This window comes from Emys orbicularis, chromosome 2 (genome assembly GCF_028017835.1).
Source record: "Emys orbicularis isolate rEmyOrb1 chromosome 2, rEmyOrb1.hap1, whole genome shotgun sequence".
Lineage (NCBI taxonomy): Eukaryota > Metazoa > Chordata > Testudines > Emydidae > Emys > Emys orbicularis.
This window is the reverse complement of record NC_088684.1, coordinates 141,767,842-141,783,140: the sequence shown is the minus strand read 5'-3', so window position 1 is coordinate 141,783,140 and position 15,299 is coordinate 141,767,842. Positions and strand designations below refer to the sequence as shown.

Below are 15,299 nucleotides of genomic sequence, written 5' to 3'. Positions count from 1 at the left end.
TCTGTTGCATTAATGTGTTTATCATCATGTGTAGCATTCACACCATCTCCCATGCTCCTACTGTAGCCCTCTATAAAAAAATTTATTTCTTTCTCCTGTTAAATACCCCCTGTATTCACTCACCTGAAAAGCATGCTTTAAAATAAAGTACAGTATTGTTAATACATGCCATGTCAGACAAGTACTCTGTACGGAGATTGTCAAAAAAAAGGTAAGATTCCAATGTATGAATAACCAAACTTTAAAAAATACAAATGCAGTTCCTTGTGATCCCATGACTTATGGCCTTTTTCAAAGCTGTATATTAACTTCAGCTGGGAAGAAGCCACATTCACTGTTATCCAAATTATATTCAGGTTCTCTACCGTAGAACCTAACACTAGAACATAAGAACAGCCATATTGGGTCAGACCAAAGGTCCATCCAGCCCAGTATCCTGTCTACCGATAGTGGCCAATGCTAGGTGCCCCAGAGGGAGTGAACCTAAGAGGCAATAATCAAGTGATCTCTCTCCTGCCGTCCATCTCCACCCTCTGACAAACAGAGGCTAGGGACACCATTCCTTACCCATCCTGGCTAATAGCCATTAATGGACTTAACCTCCATGAATGTATCTAGTTCTCTTTTAAACCCTGTTATAGTCCTAGCCTTCACAACCTCCTCAGGCAAGGAGTTCCACAGGTTGGCTGTGTGAAGAAGAACTTCCTTTTATTTGTTTTACAGATTTGGCTCCTAAGATTACAATAAAGCTAGAAGGAGAATGGGGGGAAAAAATCAATATTACAGAACATGCACCCAGACTGCTCCACACTTTAAAACTAAATACAGAAAACCCCTTTAAAACCAATTAAAAATTATTTTACTTAAAAGAAGCAAAGTCAAATCTAGTAAAAGGGCTCTCAAAACCTTTTCAGATGGTAGAGCATTGCCTCTTTCTACTCACATAAGACCCCTGTGGCAACAAAAGCAATTGCTTAAAATGGAAAGCTGATACTATATTAGGAAACCATGGAATTAATTTGTACTGGGCTTAAAGGTTAGCAGTTGGAAATGAAGTGAGCCAATAACATGGGACCAGACAGCCTCTTACAGGCTAGTTTCAGAATTTGATTTTGTCAATTTTTAAAATAAAATTACTTTAATATATTACACCTGGCTCCACATCCCTCTGCCTTTTTCCTATATTTAAGAGTTTCCGTCACACCACAGGAGACACTAAGGCCTTTTCCTGCAAATACTTAACCACATGCTTACCTGTCAACAAGATCGGGGCCTAAGTGATTGTACATAAACAGGTCCTGATCCAGGAATGTATTCCTATTCAGGACTGCACTTAAGCACATGCTTAACTTTAAATACTTGCTTAAGTGCTTATCTTGAATAGGGATGGGCTTTAGCACATGCTTAAGTGCTTTCCTGAGCTGGGGTCAGAATACATAGGGGAAGGAGCAATTTAAAAATCCTACACCTCTCTGGAATGTTTCCACCTTCACTATTGTGATAGGTAACACTTGTGATAACTGTATCAGGTTAGAGGGGAAAATATTGCCATATATTCATTTTTAACAGTAAGGTGGGCCAGAAAGATGTAGCATTTGATCAATACCATGATCAATTTCCTCTGGCCCTCACTGGGCAATCTAGACTCATCAGCCACAGGGATTTGCCGCTCATACCTGGGTAAAACTCACAGTTCTGTTTTGAGTTTCTCATTTAAGTCCTCCTGGTCGATCATGTCCACGTTTCCATACCAGCGATGGTAAGACAGGAGGGCTGCATTTTTGGCGGCAACTGCGCTCATTTCCATGGCACTTGCCGCCCATTCTATGCCATTAAGGTAGTATATTCTATCATGCAGGATTATAGGCGGGCATTTCTTTGGGAGACTGTAGTGTGGGTAAGCCAGCCACTTCTTCTCTTTCACAGAGTCGTAGGATGAGAAAAGCAAATTCATCTGCTCCTTGGTGAGAGGTTCTTTCGAGAACACTTTCCAAACGGCAGGTCCCAAGGGTTGCTTCACTTCCTCGTGTGTGTTTTGGACAGGAGACACAACACCTATGCTGTCGATAAATAGGTTGGGATTTTCTGTTGTGAAAATGCCCGCTAAATGAAAGCGGGATGGGTCCTTGTAGCCGAAGAAGGATGCATTTATGCGCCCGTGAACAAAAGTTGCCACCATCTGATGGTAACGGTCTGAGAACTGTGCAAGAGGCGGGTTAAAGTTCCGGAAGGTGATGTTGGACATTTTACGATTCAGTGGTGTAGCAATAAGAACTATATCGTACATGTCTGTAGCTGACCCTGATGCAGAGTTGTAGTTCACTTCATACAGCTTAACCGTACCTCCTGGGGAAAAAAAATAATATTTAAGAAAATGCAGAATCCTCCTGGCAACAGGACATGAGTGTATTTTTTTGGGTTAATGCTTTTGTAAACTAGATTTTTTTGGGGGTGGGGGGGAGGTGGGGAGAGAGTGGGGGGAATTTTCCCTTATTGGACTAAACTTTTGCGTCACATGTTGCACACCGGATCCTTTATTGACGTAATTTAGAACAGGTCTTTCAGACTAGTGATTTTTGGGTGCCCAATTTGACTCATAAGGGGCCTAAAAAATCAGACGGGCCTTATATATATGTAGTGACCTGAATACCAGGGCTCTTGAGATGGGCATCCAAATGTTTCAGCATATGCCGATCTTTAGTTTTAAAGCCTTTTCCTCTTAAGTCCAAAGAAAGCGAGTGCACCTCACCTGTGCGTTTGGGCCGCGTTCTCTCCTCTATAGAGATAACTGTGCCAGAGATAAGTTGTGCTTTGGAAGCATAAAGAAGGCCAGTGCAGACAAGTTTGTTGCCACCTTTTACTGACCAAAGTCCAGAGTCAGCACCTGCCAAAGACACCGCGCCTGCCAGGGAAGAGAATGAAATTCCAAACACACTGTTCTAACATCCCATTCACTGAATTAAGCAGGGGAGACTGATCTTCACTCAGGGCTGGAATAGTAAAATGGAGCTAAGAAAACTATAGGTCGCTAGGAAAGTGACACACAAAACTTGCTAAAAATAATGGAACCAAACAGCTACTGAACAATTTGCTTTCCTATCAGAATATCACAGTGAGCGAAGATACTGTTGAGCAACAGAAGTAATCCCCCTTTCCTTAAGGTTGAATGCATCGCCTTCAAAGCCTACCCATGTCTAGGGAGCAAGAATCCTAAAAATGAAGCCAGAGTTTTCACTATAGCACAACAGAGGCAACAACACCCAGCCCTTTAATGACAGCTTCATCTGCCAGCAGAAACAGAACTATGTAAGTATGGAAGACAATTAAACACGCACCTACAAACCCATTAATGTTGGCACCTTGGCCGTAATTGACTCTCATGATTGGAGTAACCACCTCATAGATAAACTTCTGGGAGAAGCCAGCCTTCTGCATAGTCTCATCAATGGTCCGATTCAGCATCTGGATAAAGTCATTCCCTCCGAGTGCATGAAGCAAGCCCTCCGTGCTGCTGAAGGAGTAGTCATGAGACTGATAACGGTAGATTCTTTATCCAAAAGGAGAGAGACATATAAATCAATTAATAAAAGACTAATCTGGACTATACAGATTAGCACAGAACAATTGATTTGCAGTCACTGACTTACTGTAAATGAAAAACATTTACAGAAATAGCAAAATTTCTGAATGCAGTTCCAGTTTTTTTGTTTTTCTCTGTAAAGACCAGTATGCGGAAGGGTCTGACCATTTTAGATTCTGTCTTCTGTCCCACTGCTCCCTCCTGACAACTGAGATCAGCTGTAGTGTTCGTGCTGATAGTCCTTGGAGGGGCATTCTTGGGAACTGGAGACAAGGGATTCTCAATGGGACCATCAGAATCTCTTAACCTTCAGAAACAAGGGACAAGGCTCATCTTGCCAGCCAAACCATAGCCTAACATCTAAAACAAAGCCCTTTTGGGTCTTTTCATAAGTTTCCTGACTTCTTTCCAAGTGGGTGGGTACTTTTTGCTCACTGCAGGCAGTTATAAATTTACGCCTGTTTCTGTGTTTTATGCACCCAAATGCCAGTGTGATGGACACACTACGTTAGGGCAAATTGTACTGATGACTCCTTTCACTCAAAGTTATATTGTCTGGTTTACATTGTACAATGTACAAGTGGTGATTGCTGTGTTTGTGCTTACTACTACAAAGTAGCACTGTTTAAACGGTAATCCTGTTTTAATTAGAACAGTTTACAAAGTAAAAGGGCAGGCAACAAAAACTACTTTTAGAGATCACCCCACTGCCATGAGGAATGAATCCTGGGTTGCCCTAGCCATATTGCGACATACACTCATAGGAAAAAAGACCCAAGAAGCTCACAGAAGAGAAACAGAAAGAGGGTCAAGAAAAAGAAAACTCAACCGCCACTTCTTTATTAAATGTTTCCACAGCATTCATCATCATAGATAGTACCTACCAGTTTTTAATCACTCCAGCAGGAGAATTAATTTAGTTCAGGCTTTACATCATTACCTCATAAACTTGTCCAAGACGTCTTCCACCCACATGTTCATTCGCAGAGGATTGAATCCATAATGCCACAGAAGTTTCAGAATATTGATAATGTACCAGCTACTCTCCTCAAATACAAATTCATCTCCATTGTAAATGCCCAGAAGGCCATGTCGGTTCTCAGGAACAGAAAGTCCTGCAAAGGAAAGAAATATCTGCCATAAACTAACAGGGCCTGCTGGCATAATTTAAAAAGGATCAGGTCTATCTATTGCACTGTACTGCTTCAGGAAGCATAAAAGATGCATCATTATAAGCAGTGACAAGTGCGATAATTTAGACTTATCAGTTCACACTGTCTCTAGATTTTTATTATTTCCTTTTACAAATCTTAGCAGCAAAGCTGGCTCTGAAAAATGTGAGTGGCGCCCCAAGAGTGCAGGAGTTTGAAATGACTTCCTCTAAGATTATACCAGGATTATTTCAACTCAAGTAAATAACGTAATGAGCAGGATAGTGTGTATGTTCAGTATTGTCCTTGAGTGGAGAGAATCAAAGCTATTCAAACAGGCCCTGAGGTGCTAACAGAGATTCCCTTTCAGCTCAAGCACTATGAACCTGGGCTTTGAATCAAGAAGCTCTGAGTTCTAGTCTCTGTCTAGCTTTAAAATTCAGAGTGGCTGTGGTATACAGTATAGCAATAACCAGGAAGTTCATGGATTTGTTACAATATATCTTAGATATTTTGCTGTGGTCATCCCATTTAGTCAAGAGCACCTAAACACTTAGAAGGAACAGAGGGATCTTGCAAAAAGCCTAGAAACAAAAATCAAGCGGCCCAACCCTCTAAAATAAAATCATGAGTAATACACATGATTTGTTTGTTTATAACAGTCACCAAACTGACTCTAATAAGTTTTGTTAGTTGGGCAGATGTAACGAATACACCCCTGGGTTCACATTATACACACTATTGTAATAATCTTTGTACAAGATATGCCTTGTGAGGTATCATTTGAAAACTCTTTACTTGCGGATCAGTAATGTCATGGTAAAATGTGTGTAACAACTTAGAATCATAGGACTGGAAGGGACCTCGAGAGGTTATCTAGTCCTGTCCCCTGAACTTCCTGCAGAAAGTTATATATTTCCCCTGTATGATGTTAAAAATACATGTTTAGACTCACGTAGCACCAAACTGGTCAAAGGGACCTGTCTTGAACAAAGGAGTGTATGCTTGTCTTAATTTGCATTTAAGCAGTAAACAGAGACCTCCAGAAGAAGGGGAGAAACAAGAAAATAAAGAAAGCTCACATAAGTGAAAAAGACCAGCAGAGACCATCCTTCCACACACTTTGTCTCCTGGTTCTCAGCTGAAAATGTTTTTCAAGAGGGGGCTGAAACTATAAAAAGCAAACACACTTTTGCCCACCTCATTCTCTGCACCCGAGAAGAGAAAGGAAACAGCCTTTGGACTCTGTGGGAGGAGTCCTGACCCAAAGAGTTTGGTCAATAAAACTCTTTGAAGCATATGGCAAGAAACTTTACTTGAATCCAAAGCGTTTGTTAAATTAGGCACTAGAAAGCATTTTATCTTAATTTTTCTTGTAACCTTTGTAACTTTTATGCCTCATTACTTGTACTCAAAATCTCTCTCTTGGTAGTTAATAATCTTGTTTTATTGTTTTTTCCAGTGTGTTTAAGTTAAAGTGTCCAGGTAACTCTAAGATAATAGGCTAGTGTATACTATTCCCTTAAAGGATTAACAGACTTAGTATATTTGGACTGTCCAGGAGAGAACGGGACAGTACAAGACATACATTTCTGAGGGGAAATCCAGGACTGGGAGTGTGTTGGGATCACCCTGCAGTATAACCAAGGCTGGTGAGAGCCAGCGTGTGACTGGCAGGCTGCAATTACACAAACACATCTGGGAGTGACCTGCATGCTGGAAGGCTGTTTGTGAGTAGTCCGGGTTGGAGGCTACATCAGCAAGACATTGCAAGGCACTCCAGGTTAGAAGGCAGGGGTGACACAGCCCTCCACTGGTCTGGATTGCACCCCAGTATGTCACAGCAGCCTGATGGATTGTCCTTTCATGTATACCAATGTAAAGCCATTGACTTAAATTGATGTTCCTCCTTATTTGCATTGGTGTGAGTGGAGAAATGAGCCCAGTGACTTCTGCTCCTTAGGAAAAAGACACATACCTAGCTCCTTGACGAAATGCTTCATATGTAGGTTAAGAGGATGGATGATGGACCCTCCTGCTTCATAGTCTTTTCCTTCCACGTTTATAGTAGCCAAACGGCCCCCCACCATCCCTCTCTCAAACACGTCAATCCGTACGTCTTTCCCAAACTTCTGGCGTAGAAAATAGGCTGCTGAGGTGCCCCCAATACCAGCTCCGATAACAGCTGAAAATACATTTTAAAAGGAAGTTATTTTCCCCACTTTAGTTAATTTCCACAGACACGTCCCAAGTCTCTGAATTCAGGCAGCCCTCCTGCTAGTGTCAATTGTGGCTCTCTTCCTCCAGTGCTGTCTCTATTGTTGGGACTATAGAGATGGAGTTTTCATTTTGAGGGTAGAATTTTCAAAAGCGCCTACGTGACTTGGGCTCTTAAATCTCTTTTGTGCTTTTGAAAATCCCACCCTAAATTATTGAAAGCCACAACCCTTCAGCTGAACATTAATTTGAGAGAAGCAGGAAACCACTCCAAAGGCCTGGTCTACGCTAGAGAATTAGTCAACTTAACTATGTCACTCAGGGGTGGGAAAAATCCACATCCGTGAGTCGCGCAGTTACACCAACCTACCCCCAATGTAGCAAATTCTTCCATCGACCTAGCTACCGCCTCTCCCGGGACGTGGATTGCTTCTACTGATGGGAGATCCCCTCCCATTGGCAGAAGTAGTGTCTGCACTGAAGTGCTACAGTGGCGCAGCTGTGCCCCTATAGCATTTCAAGACAAGCCCAAAGATTATGAGTTGCTCACATCCACATGGTAACATGTATCCTGTATGTAACGTAACTGGTGTGTCACGTAGCTGGTTCAGCATTCCAGGAATGTTGGCAAATTTTGCTGCAGGGCAGGACTTGCAGCAACAATTAGTAATTCATATTTATCATTTATGGTAGCAAGATGAGGGACTTGCAAGCACTTGATGGACATGGGCAAGTTGCTTAGGCCCAGATCCACAAAGGTATTTAGGCTCCTAACTTCCTGGACCTTAGGCTCTCAGTGTTTCTCAAGGTATCCCCATACTACAGAGACTATATCTGTGTAGCTATGTCAGCATAGCTATGCCAATATAGCCCCCCCCAGAGTAGATGCAGGCTCCACTAAGAGAAAGGGTTTTCCTGTCAGTATAAGGCCACCCCCTCCCTGAATGAAGTTAGCTCTGTCGACAGAAGTCCCCTTCTGTTGACAGAGCTCCAGCTACACTGGAGTTATGTCAGCATAACTACATTGGTCAGGGGTGTGGTTTTTTCACACCCCTGGCGGAAGTATCGCTTTCCACTGTAGACCAGGCCTCAGTTCCCCATCCGTACAACAGGACAGTGCTGTTCTCCCCATCTCACCGGGGCATGATGAGGATAAATACAGTACAGATTGAGGCACTCAGATGGCAGTAATGGGGACCAGATAAATTAAATACCTTAGATAAACGTGTATAAGCCTACCTAAATCCCAGCATAGACAGTGCTAGGTAGAGACTACCATCTCTTCGGGATGTGGATTGTGTAGCCTCATTTGCAAATGAATGACAGAAAAAGAAAAAAAAAAAACACTCAGGCCTGGTCTACACTAGGCTTTTATATCAGTGTAACAACGTCTCTCAGGGGTGTGAAAAATCTACACCCCTTAGAAATGTAGCTATACCAACCTAATCCCAGTGTAGACAGCGTTACGTCGCTGAAAGAATTCTACCTCTCGGGGAGGTGGATTACCTGTGCTGACAGGAGAACCCCTCCCAGCAGCATAGGTAGTGTCGCAGTGCAGGTGCAGCCGTGTAGTTGCGCTGCTGTAGCATTTTAAATGTAGACAAGCCCACAGATTATTCAGGAGACAACACATCGATACGTTGTAGGAGGTATTAGTATAAGGTGGATAGAAAAGTGGCTAGATCATCGGGCTCAATGGGTAGTGATCAATGGCTCTGTGTCTAGTTGGCAGCTGGTATCAAGCGGAGTGCCCCAAGGGTCGGTCCTGGGGCCGGTTTTGTTCAATATCTTCATTAATGATCTGGAGGATGGCGTGGATTGCAACCTCAGCAAGTTTGCAGATGACACTAAACTGGGAGGAGTGGTATGCTGGAGGGTAGAGAGAGGATACAGAGGGACCTAGACAAATTAGAGGATTGGGCCAAAAGAAATCTGATGAGGTTCAACAAGGACAAGTGCAGAGTCCTGCACTTAGGACGGAAGAATCCCATGCACTGCTACAGACTAGGGACCGAGTGGCTAGGCAGCAGTTCTGCAGAAAAGGACCTAGGTGTTACAGTGGACGAGAAGCTGGCTATGAGTCAACAGTGTGCCCTTGTTGCCAAGATAGCAAACGGCATTTTGGGCTGTATAAGTAGGAGCATTGCCAGCTGATCGAGGGACGTGATCATTCCCCTCTATTCGGCATTGGTGAAGCCTCATCTGGAGTACTGTGTCCAGTTTTGGTCCCCACACTACAAGAACGCTGTGGAAAAATTGGAAAGAGTCCAGCAGAGGGCAACAAAAATTATTAAGGGCTGGAGCACATGATTTATGAGGAGAGGCTGAGGGAACTAGGATTATTTAGTCTGCAGAAAAGAAGAACGAGGGGGGATTTGAGAGCTGCTTTCAACTACCTGAAAGGCGGTTCCAAAGAGGATGGATCCAAAATAGAGGTGGGCAAACTACAGCCCACGGGACCCTCCTGTCCAGCCCCTGAGCTCCTGGCCCGGGAGGCTCGCCCCCTGCTGTTCCCCCTCGCCCTCCATCTCAGCTCACTACGCCGCCGGCACAATGCTCTGGGTGGCGGGGCTCTTGCAGAGCCGCGGCCTGACCCGGTGCTCTGTGCTGCGTGGTGGCGTGGCTGGCTCCAGCCGGGCGGCGCGTCTGCCTGTAGCCAGCCTGTAAGGGGACAGGGAGCAGGGGGGGTTCGATAGAGGGCAGAGGAGTTCGGGGTGGTGGTCAGGGGGCGGGCTGCGGATAGGGGGTGGGGCGGTCAGAGGGCAGGGAACAGGGGGGTTGAATGTGGGCAGGGGTCCCTGGGGAGCAGTCAGGAAGGAGGGGGGGTTGGATGGGGCGGCAGGAGGCAGTCAGGGTGAATGGGAGCAGAGGCCCCGGGGGGGGCAGTCAGGAATGAGAGGAGGGGTTGGATGGGGCAGCAGGGGGCAGTCAGGGGACTGGCGGATGGGGCAGGGGTCCCGGGGGGGGGGGGGCGTCAGGGAACAGGGTGGGTTGGTGGGTTGGATGTGGGCTGTCAGGGGGCGAGAAGCAGCGGGGGGGGGGGGGGGAGATACTGGACAGCCTCCCCTAACCGGCCCTCCATACAATTTCAGAAACCCGATGTGGCCCTCAGGCCAAAAAGTTTGCCCGCCCCTAATCTACTCTTTGTTTTGTCATCTGGTACCACTAAGAACAGTCTAATGGTCTCAAGTTGCAGTGGGGGAGATTTAGGTTGGATATTAGGAAAAACTTTTTCACTAGGAGGGTGGTGAAGCACTGGAATGGGTTACCTAGGGAGGTGGTGGAATCTCCTTCCTTAGATGGTTTTAAGGTCAGGCTTGATAAAGCCCTGGCTGGGATGATTTAGTTGGGGATTGGTCTTGCTTTGAGCAGAGGGTTGGACTAGATGACCTCCTGAGGTCCCTTCCAACCCTCATATTCTATGATTCTATGAATACATACTCAGCTGTTCTCAGGTCACTCTCTAAGGGCTGGTCTACACTAGAAAGTTAGGTCAGTTGAGCTACATCACTCAGCGATCTGAAAAATTCTCATCCTGAGAGATGTAATTAAACCTACCTAAATCCCAGCATAGACAGTGCTAGGTAGAGACTACCACCTCTTGGGGATGTTGATTAACTACAGTGATGGGAGAACCCTTCCCGTCACTGTAGTGAGTGTCTACAAAGAAGCACTGCAGCTGTGCCACTGTAATGTTTTAAGTGTAGACAGTGTCTGCAACAGGCAATACCACCAATACTGGTTTATTCAACTCAATCAGCTAGGCTCCATAATTACATCCTGGGCCTGCACTGTCTTGCTCCTTCGGCAGTTGTCATCTGCACCACCATAAAAACATGCAAAGTGAGTGTAAAATGCTACCACACCAGAAGGGTAGTACGTTCCACCACCTTGCACTGGGGCAAATGACTGCACAAGGTGCAAGGCACCAGAGACACAAGACTCGTTTCTTCAAAGTTTGTGTGTTTGGTGGGAAACTATTGAGAACATAGACTCCAAAGGGCAAAGAAACTAATAAACAACTATGAATCCAGGAAGTATTTTAAAGCTCAGTAACAGAGTCTCACAAACTTTAAAACTAGACATCCAGTCAATATCAGAGGTTTCACTTAGGTTTTTGTTACAGACAGACCTACGCCAAACACGGAAATTCAAGGGTCTATGAACACTGGAGAGTTTCCTGAACTTTGTGGCTACTTATAGGATTTTAGTGAGCTGAAACAAAACCATGGCTCCAAACTATCCCAAACATCAGGCACGTCTCCAATAATAATTAATCTATATTTTTAAACATCTTACAATTATTAGAAATGGAAATGGTCTGTTTTGCTTAACTGTTGGGTTTGCTTTAAAAAAATATGTTCTGAGGGGGATCAAGTAAGGCACAAGCATCTGGCACTGCTATTTCCATATGCAGGTTGCAGACCATAAAGGGGAGTTGTGAGCAGGAGGGAGAGAACAAGATTAAGGGCCATTATCTGCTTCTTATAGAGTGCCACTGCCAGAGCGGCCCAGGGGGCAGACGGACCCTAGATAAAGCATTAAGTGAGGAGTGACTAAACCGACACACTGCTCTGCTCTTCCCAGTTACCGCACTGGTTCCCATCCTGAGCCAGTTGCTCCAGGTCCATCTCCTGCCCTCTTACCCCAGATGTCCCAGTCACCCCCTTCCCCTCTCCCTGGCAGCTTGTCCCCAGACTCCTTATCCTTGCCCCCCTCCGCCCAGTAACTGTGCCCCAGACCCATCTCTCCACCCCTCTCACCAGCAACTGTGCCACAGAACCAGCAGTCTCCCAAACCTAGGGATTGACCTGCCCCTCCCCCCAGCCTCCCCTCACCCCCACCCCAGAGCCCCTGCCCCCACACCCTCCATCCTCCCTGAACCCCCCACCTCAGAACCCCTCTCCCCAGCAACTGAGCCCCAGCCTCCCAGATCCCCTGTATCCCTCTCCCCTGCAGCTGGGCCCCAGCCTCCCTGAACACCCCCCCCCCCACCCCAGAGCCCCGCCCCCTGCCCCTCCCCAGCAGCTGGGCACCAGCCTCCCTGAACCCCCCACCCCAGAGCCCCTGTACCCCTCTCCCCTGCAGCTGGGCCCCAGCCTTCCTGAACCCCCCCGAACCCTCCACCCCTCTTCCCCGCAGCTGGGCCCCAAGCCTCTCTCCGCCCCCCAGTACCTATCTTGCCGGGCGGGTAGCGCAGCTCGCTGGCCCCCGGCGCCCCCCGCCAGAGGGAGGCGAGGAGCAGGAGCAGGGGCGCAGGCAGCCGGGCCCGCATGCTCGCTCCGGGCAGGAATCCCATCAGGTGCTCGGGAGGCGGCGCCCAGCTGGCGGGGGCTGGGCTAGGGGAGATGCCCGGTGTGGGGGAGGATTTCCTATGGGCGGAGGCGAGAGAGCCGGGAAGACAGCGGGACCTAGGGAAGGGATGAGTAGAGGGCAGGGGGAAGCCCCTAAACGTCCCATGAGTGGGCATCCCAGGGAGCCCCCAGCCTGAGCCTGACTACAGTGTGTTTGCCCCACTTGGATGGGTAACAACCTGTTCAGAGTGTACCTAGCGCACACCCATCACCGCAGTGTCTGGCCCTTGTGCCTGGTGAGGACTTGAATTCCAGCCCTTGGCTGGTAGGGAACTAAAGTTTGGGGTTTTTTTTTTTCTCATCTGATGGGTGACATAGGTGGGTGTCTGGCTTTTCCCAGTGAGCAGGTGTCCCTGTCCCCAAAATAACTCACTAGCATTGATCCTAACTCATCCTTTTTGGCAGCCTCAACAGAGGAGCTCAGGATTGAATAAATTGGGGAGACTGGACTAGCCTCTCGGGGGAAGTCCCTCCAGGTCAGGACTGAGGTGCATTAGCAGCGTAGTGTGGTCCCAGGGTGTACCTCAGGGGTTCTCAAACTGGTGGTCAGGACCCCTCAGGGGGTCACGAGCTGTTCGCCTCCACCCCAAACACCGCTTTGTATCCAGCGTTTCTAATGGTGTTCAATATATAAAAAAGTGTTTTTAATTTATAAGGAGGGGATTGCACTCAGAGACTTGCTATGTGAAAGGGGTCACCAGCACTGTTCCCTCTAAGCTGTGCACGTGTGCGCGCACACACAAATCCTAAACACCACGCACATGGCGAAACAGCGCGTGCACAAAAATTTGCACAGAAGCACAAAAATTTGCACAGAAGAAATTTTTTGCACACATGGCCTGTCAAAAATTTGCACAGAAGAAATTTTTTGTGCACACGGACTGTCAAAAATTAGAGGGAACATTGGTCACCAGTACAAAAGTTTGAGAACTACTGGGGTACCTCAACTCATCATATGCACATGCTGTTGTTTTCCCTTTGGGGGGGTTGCCCCTAGTGCTAGGTGGCTGGCAATTACTTGATTTTTAAGAAAAAATAAAACCAACGTTTTTGTTGAACAGAGAAAAACACTTACATAGGCTTTGAAAAGATTTTTTTTTTAAAGGTAAAATCTTGTTTTTCACAATCACAAACAGATTTGTGTTCTCAGTGATAATCTGTTTGAGCCAGAGAACACTAATTCCAGGATAGTGAAGACACTTTTTGTTGTTAATCGAGGAATGAGTCAGGAGTGCTTTGTTATCCTCACTATTATGTCCGTTATGCTAACTTCTTCTGAAAAGAAGAGCTTGTCAGAGCCAGATAGACCTGGCTGCAGCTGTTTGCAAAAATTATTTTACTTTTTTTACTTTCAAGGTTCCAGTCCTGCAATTGAATCTACACAAGTGCCTCTTTACACTGGCACAGAGTTCCACTTAAGTCAATAGAGCACACTGCACAGGTTCAGGAGTCCATTGGTATGGAATAGTTTGCAGAATCAGGTCTATAGGGTGAAAATCACGCAGGACAGAGAGAGGGTTACTGCATTTAGGAGTCATGGTGAGGTGGTGCAGGAAAGACATAGTAGAGCAAGCACGTAGGGGTTTCTGCATCCCCTTCATGCTACATATGGGAGTTTTGTTCCAGCTTCAAATATTCCAGGAGGTAAATACCTCCAACATATATGTACCTTCAGGCACCCTCTCCAAATAAGCATCAGGGCCAGATTCACATCTGGAGTATTCCCACAATTTACACAAACTGAAGATCTGGCCCCAGGGGTTGATGTAGCAGAGGAAAGATAGGGGAGAGAATGCAGGATTCATGATTATGTGGCTATTGTGCTATAAACATCCTGATAGTTTTCCACACAGAACCTAATTGGGTTGAGTGCCAAGCTCTGAAGAACTGTTGTCTTAACTAAATGTGGTGGGTTTTTTTTTTATATATTTGCATTTATATATGAATATATTTATGTATATTTGTATCTTGCATAGTTGGTATATATGGTGCGTGTTTTTAAATTGTGTGAAGCACCTAGATGCCATGACAGTAGGGTCCACAAGTTAACAGCCTTGTGGATCTGGGCCTACAACTCCTGTAGAAAGAACAGGATGAAATAAAATAAATATATTAAAAATATCTGCCTAAATGTTATACATTATTAAATATAATGTTTGAAAATTTCCAGTGTCTATGCACATATAATCTTCATATTTTCATACCTATATAGGCCCCAATCCTGCAAAGATGTACACACTTGTTTAACATTATATGCAGTAAATAACGCTAAGCATATGTGTGTATCTTTCCAGGATTAGGGCTCTGTGTGTGTGTGTTATATATGCCTCTATGTTAACAGATATCAGATATATTTCTACATACATAGGAAAATAATACTTTATTAATATATTGATAAATAGGAATATATCATACAATGCATTTGTAGATATACTTCTACATTTTCATTAGATCTTACATGTGCCTTTGAATATATAATGAAATATGATGTGCATTTACATTTTAATATGTAATATTCTACCATTTGCATGTTTATTTCTGTACATAAATATCTGCAATGGATGTTTTTGTAATTATAATTCTATACATGTGAATATTGTATGGAATTCAGTATAATCTGTTTGCTTGCAAATATACAGTTGCATACATGTGAATATGCAATGCCAGTTATGCATTTGTACACACATGCACAGCTTTAACGTTTGTGCCTTTTATGCACAATTCTACACAATGCATATATATAATTCTGCATTTGCATATGGGAACATTTGCTACGTAAATAGCTGATCTAATGCATGTTCATACTGTATAGAATTATAATTATGGGCAATGCACGTGTATGTTATACCTAATACTGTATGATGAATTTGCATATAGGCACTGTTTATTAGTGTTTGTAAGGCATGTGAACACACGTGTGCAAGTACAGGCACAGACAAGGTGCCTGTATTACATACACACATAGATCTATGTGGATACCATCAGTAGGTACCACAG

General features: G+C 45.1%; 1 protein-coding gene across 1 annotated transcript; it reads right to left on the bottom strand.

The window, feature by feature from the left end:
- Positions 1 to 1,687: 1,687 nt before the first annotated feature.
- On the bottom strand, positions 1,688 to 12,247 carry PCYOX1 (prenylcysteine oxidase 1). The gene is made up of 6 exons (XM_065399505.1): positions 12,124 to 12,247; positions 6,710 to 6,916; positions 4,521 to 4,695; positions 3,336 to 3,547; positions 2,750 to 2,902; positions 1,688 to 2,346 (listed from the first exon to the last, which is right to left on the bottom strand). Exons 1-6 carry the CDS (start codon positions 12,245 to 12,247, stop codon positions 1,688 to 1,690), a joined length of 1,530 nt encoding a protein of 509 aa, XP_065255577.1.
- Positions 12,248 to 15,299: the final 3,052 nt, after the last annotated feature.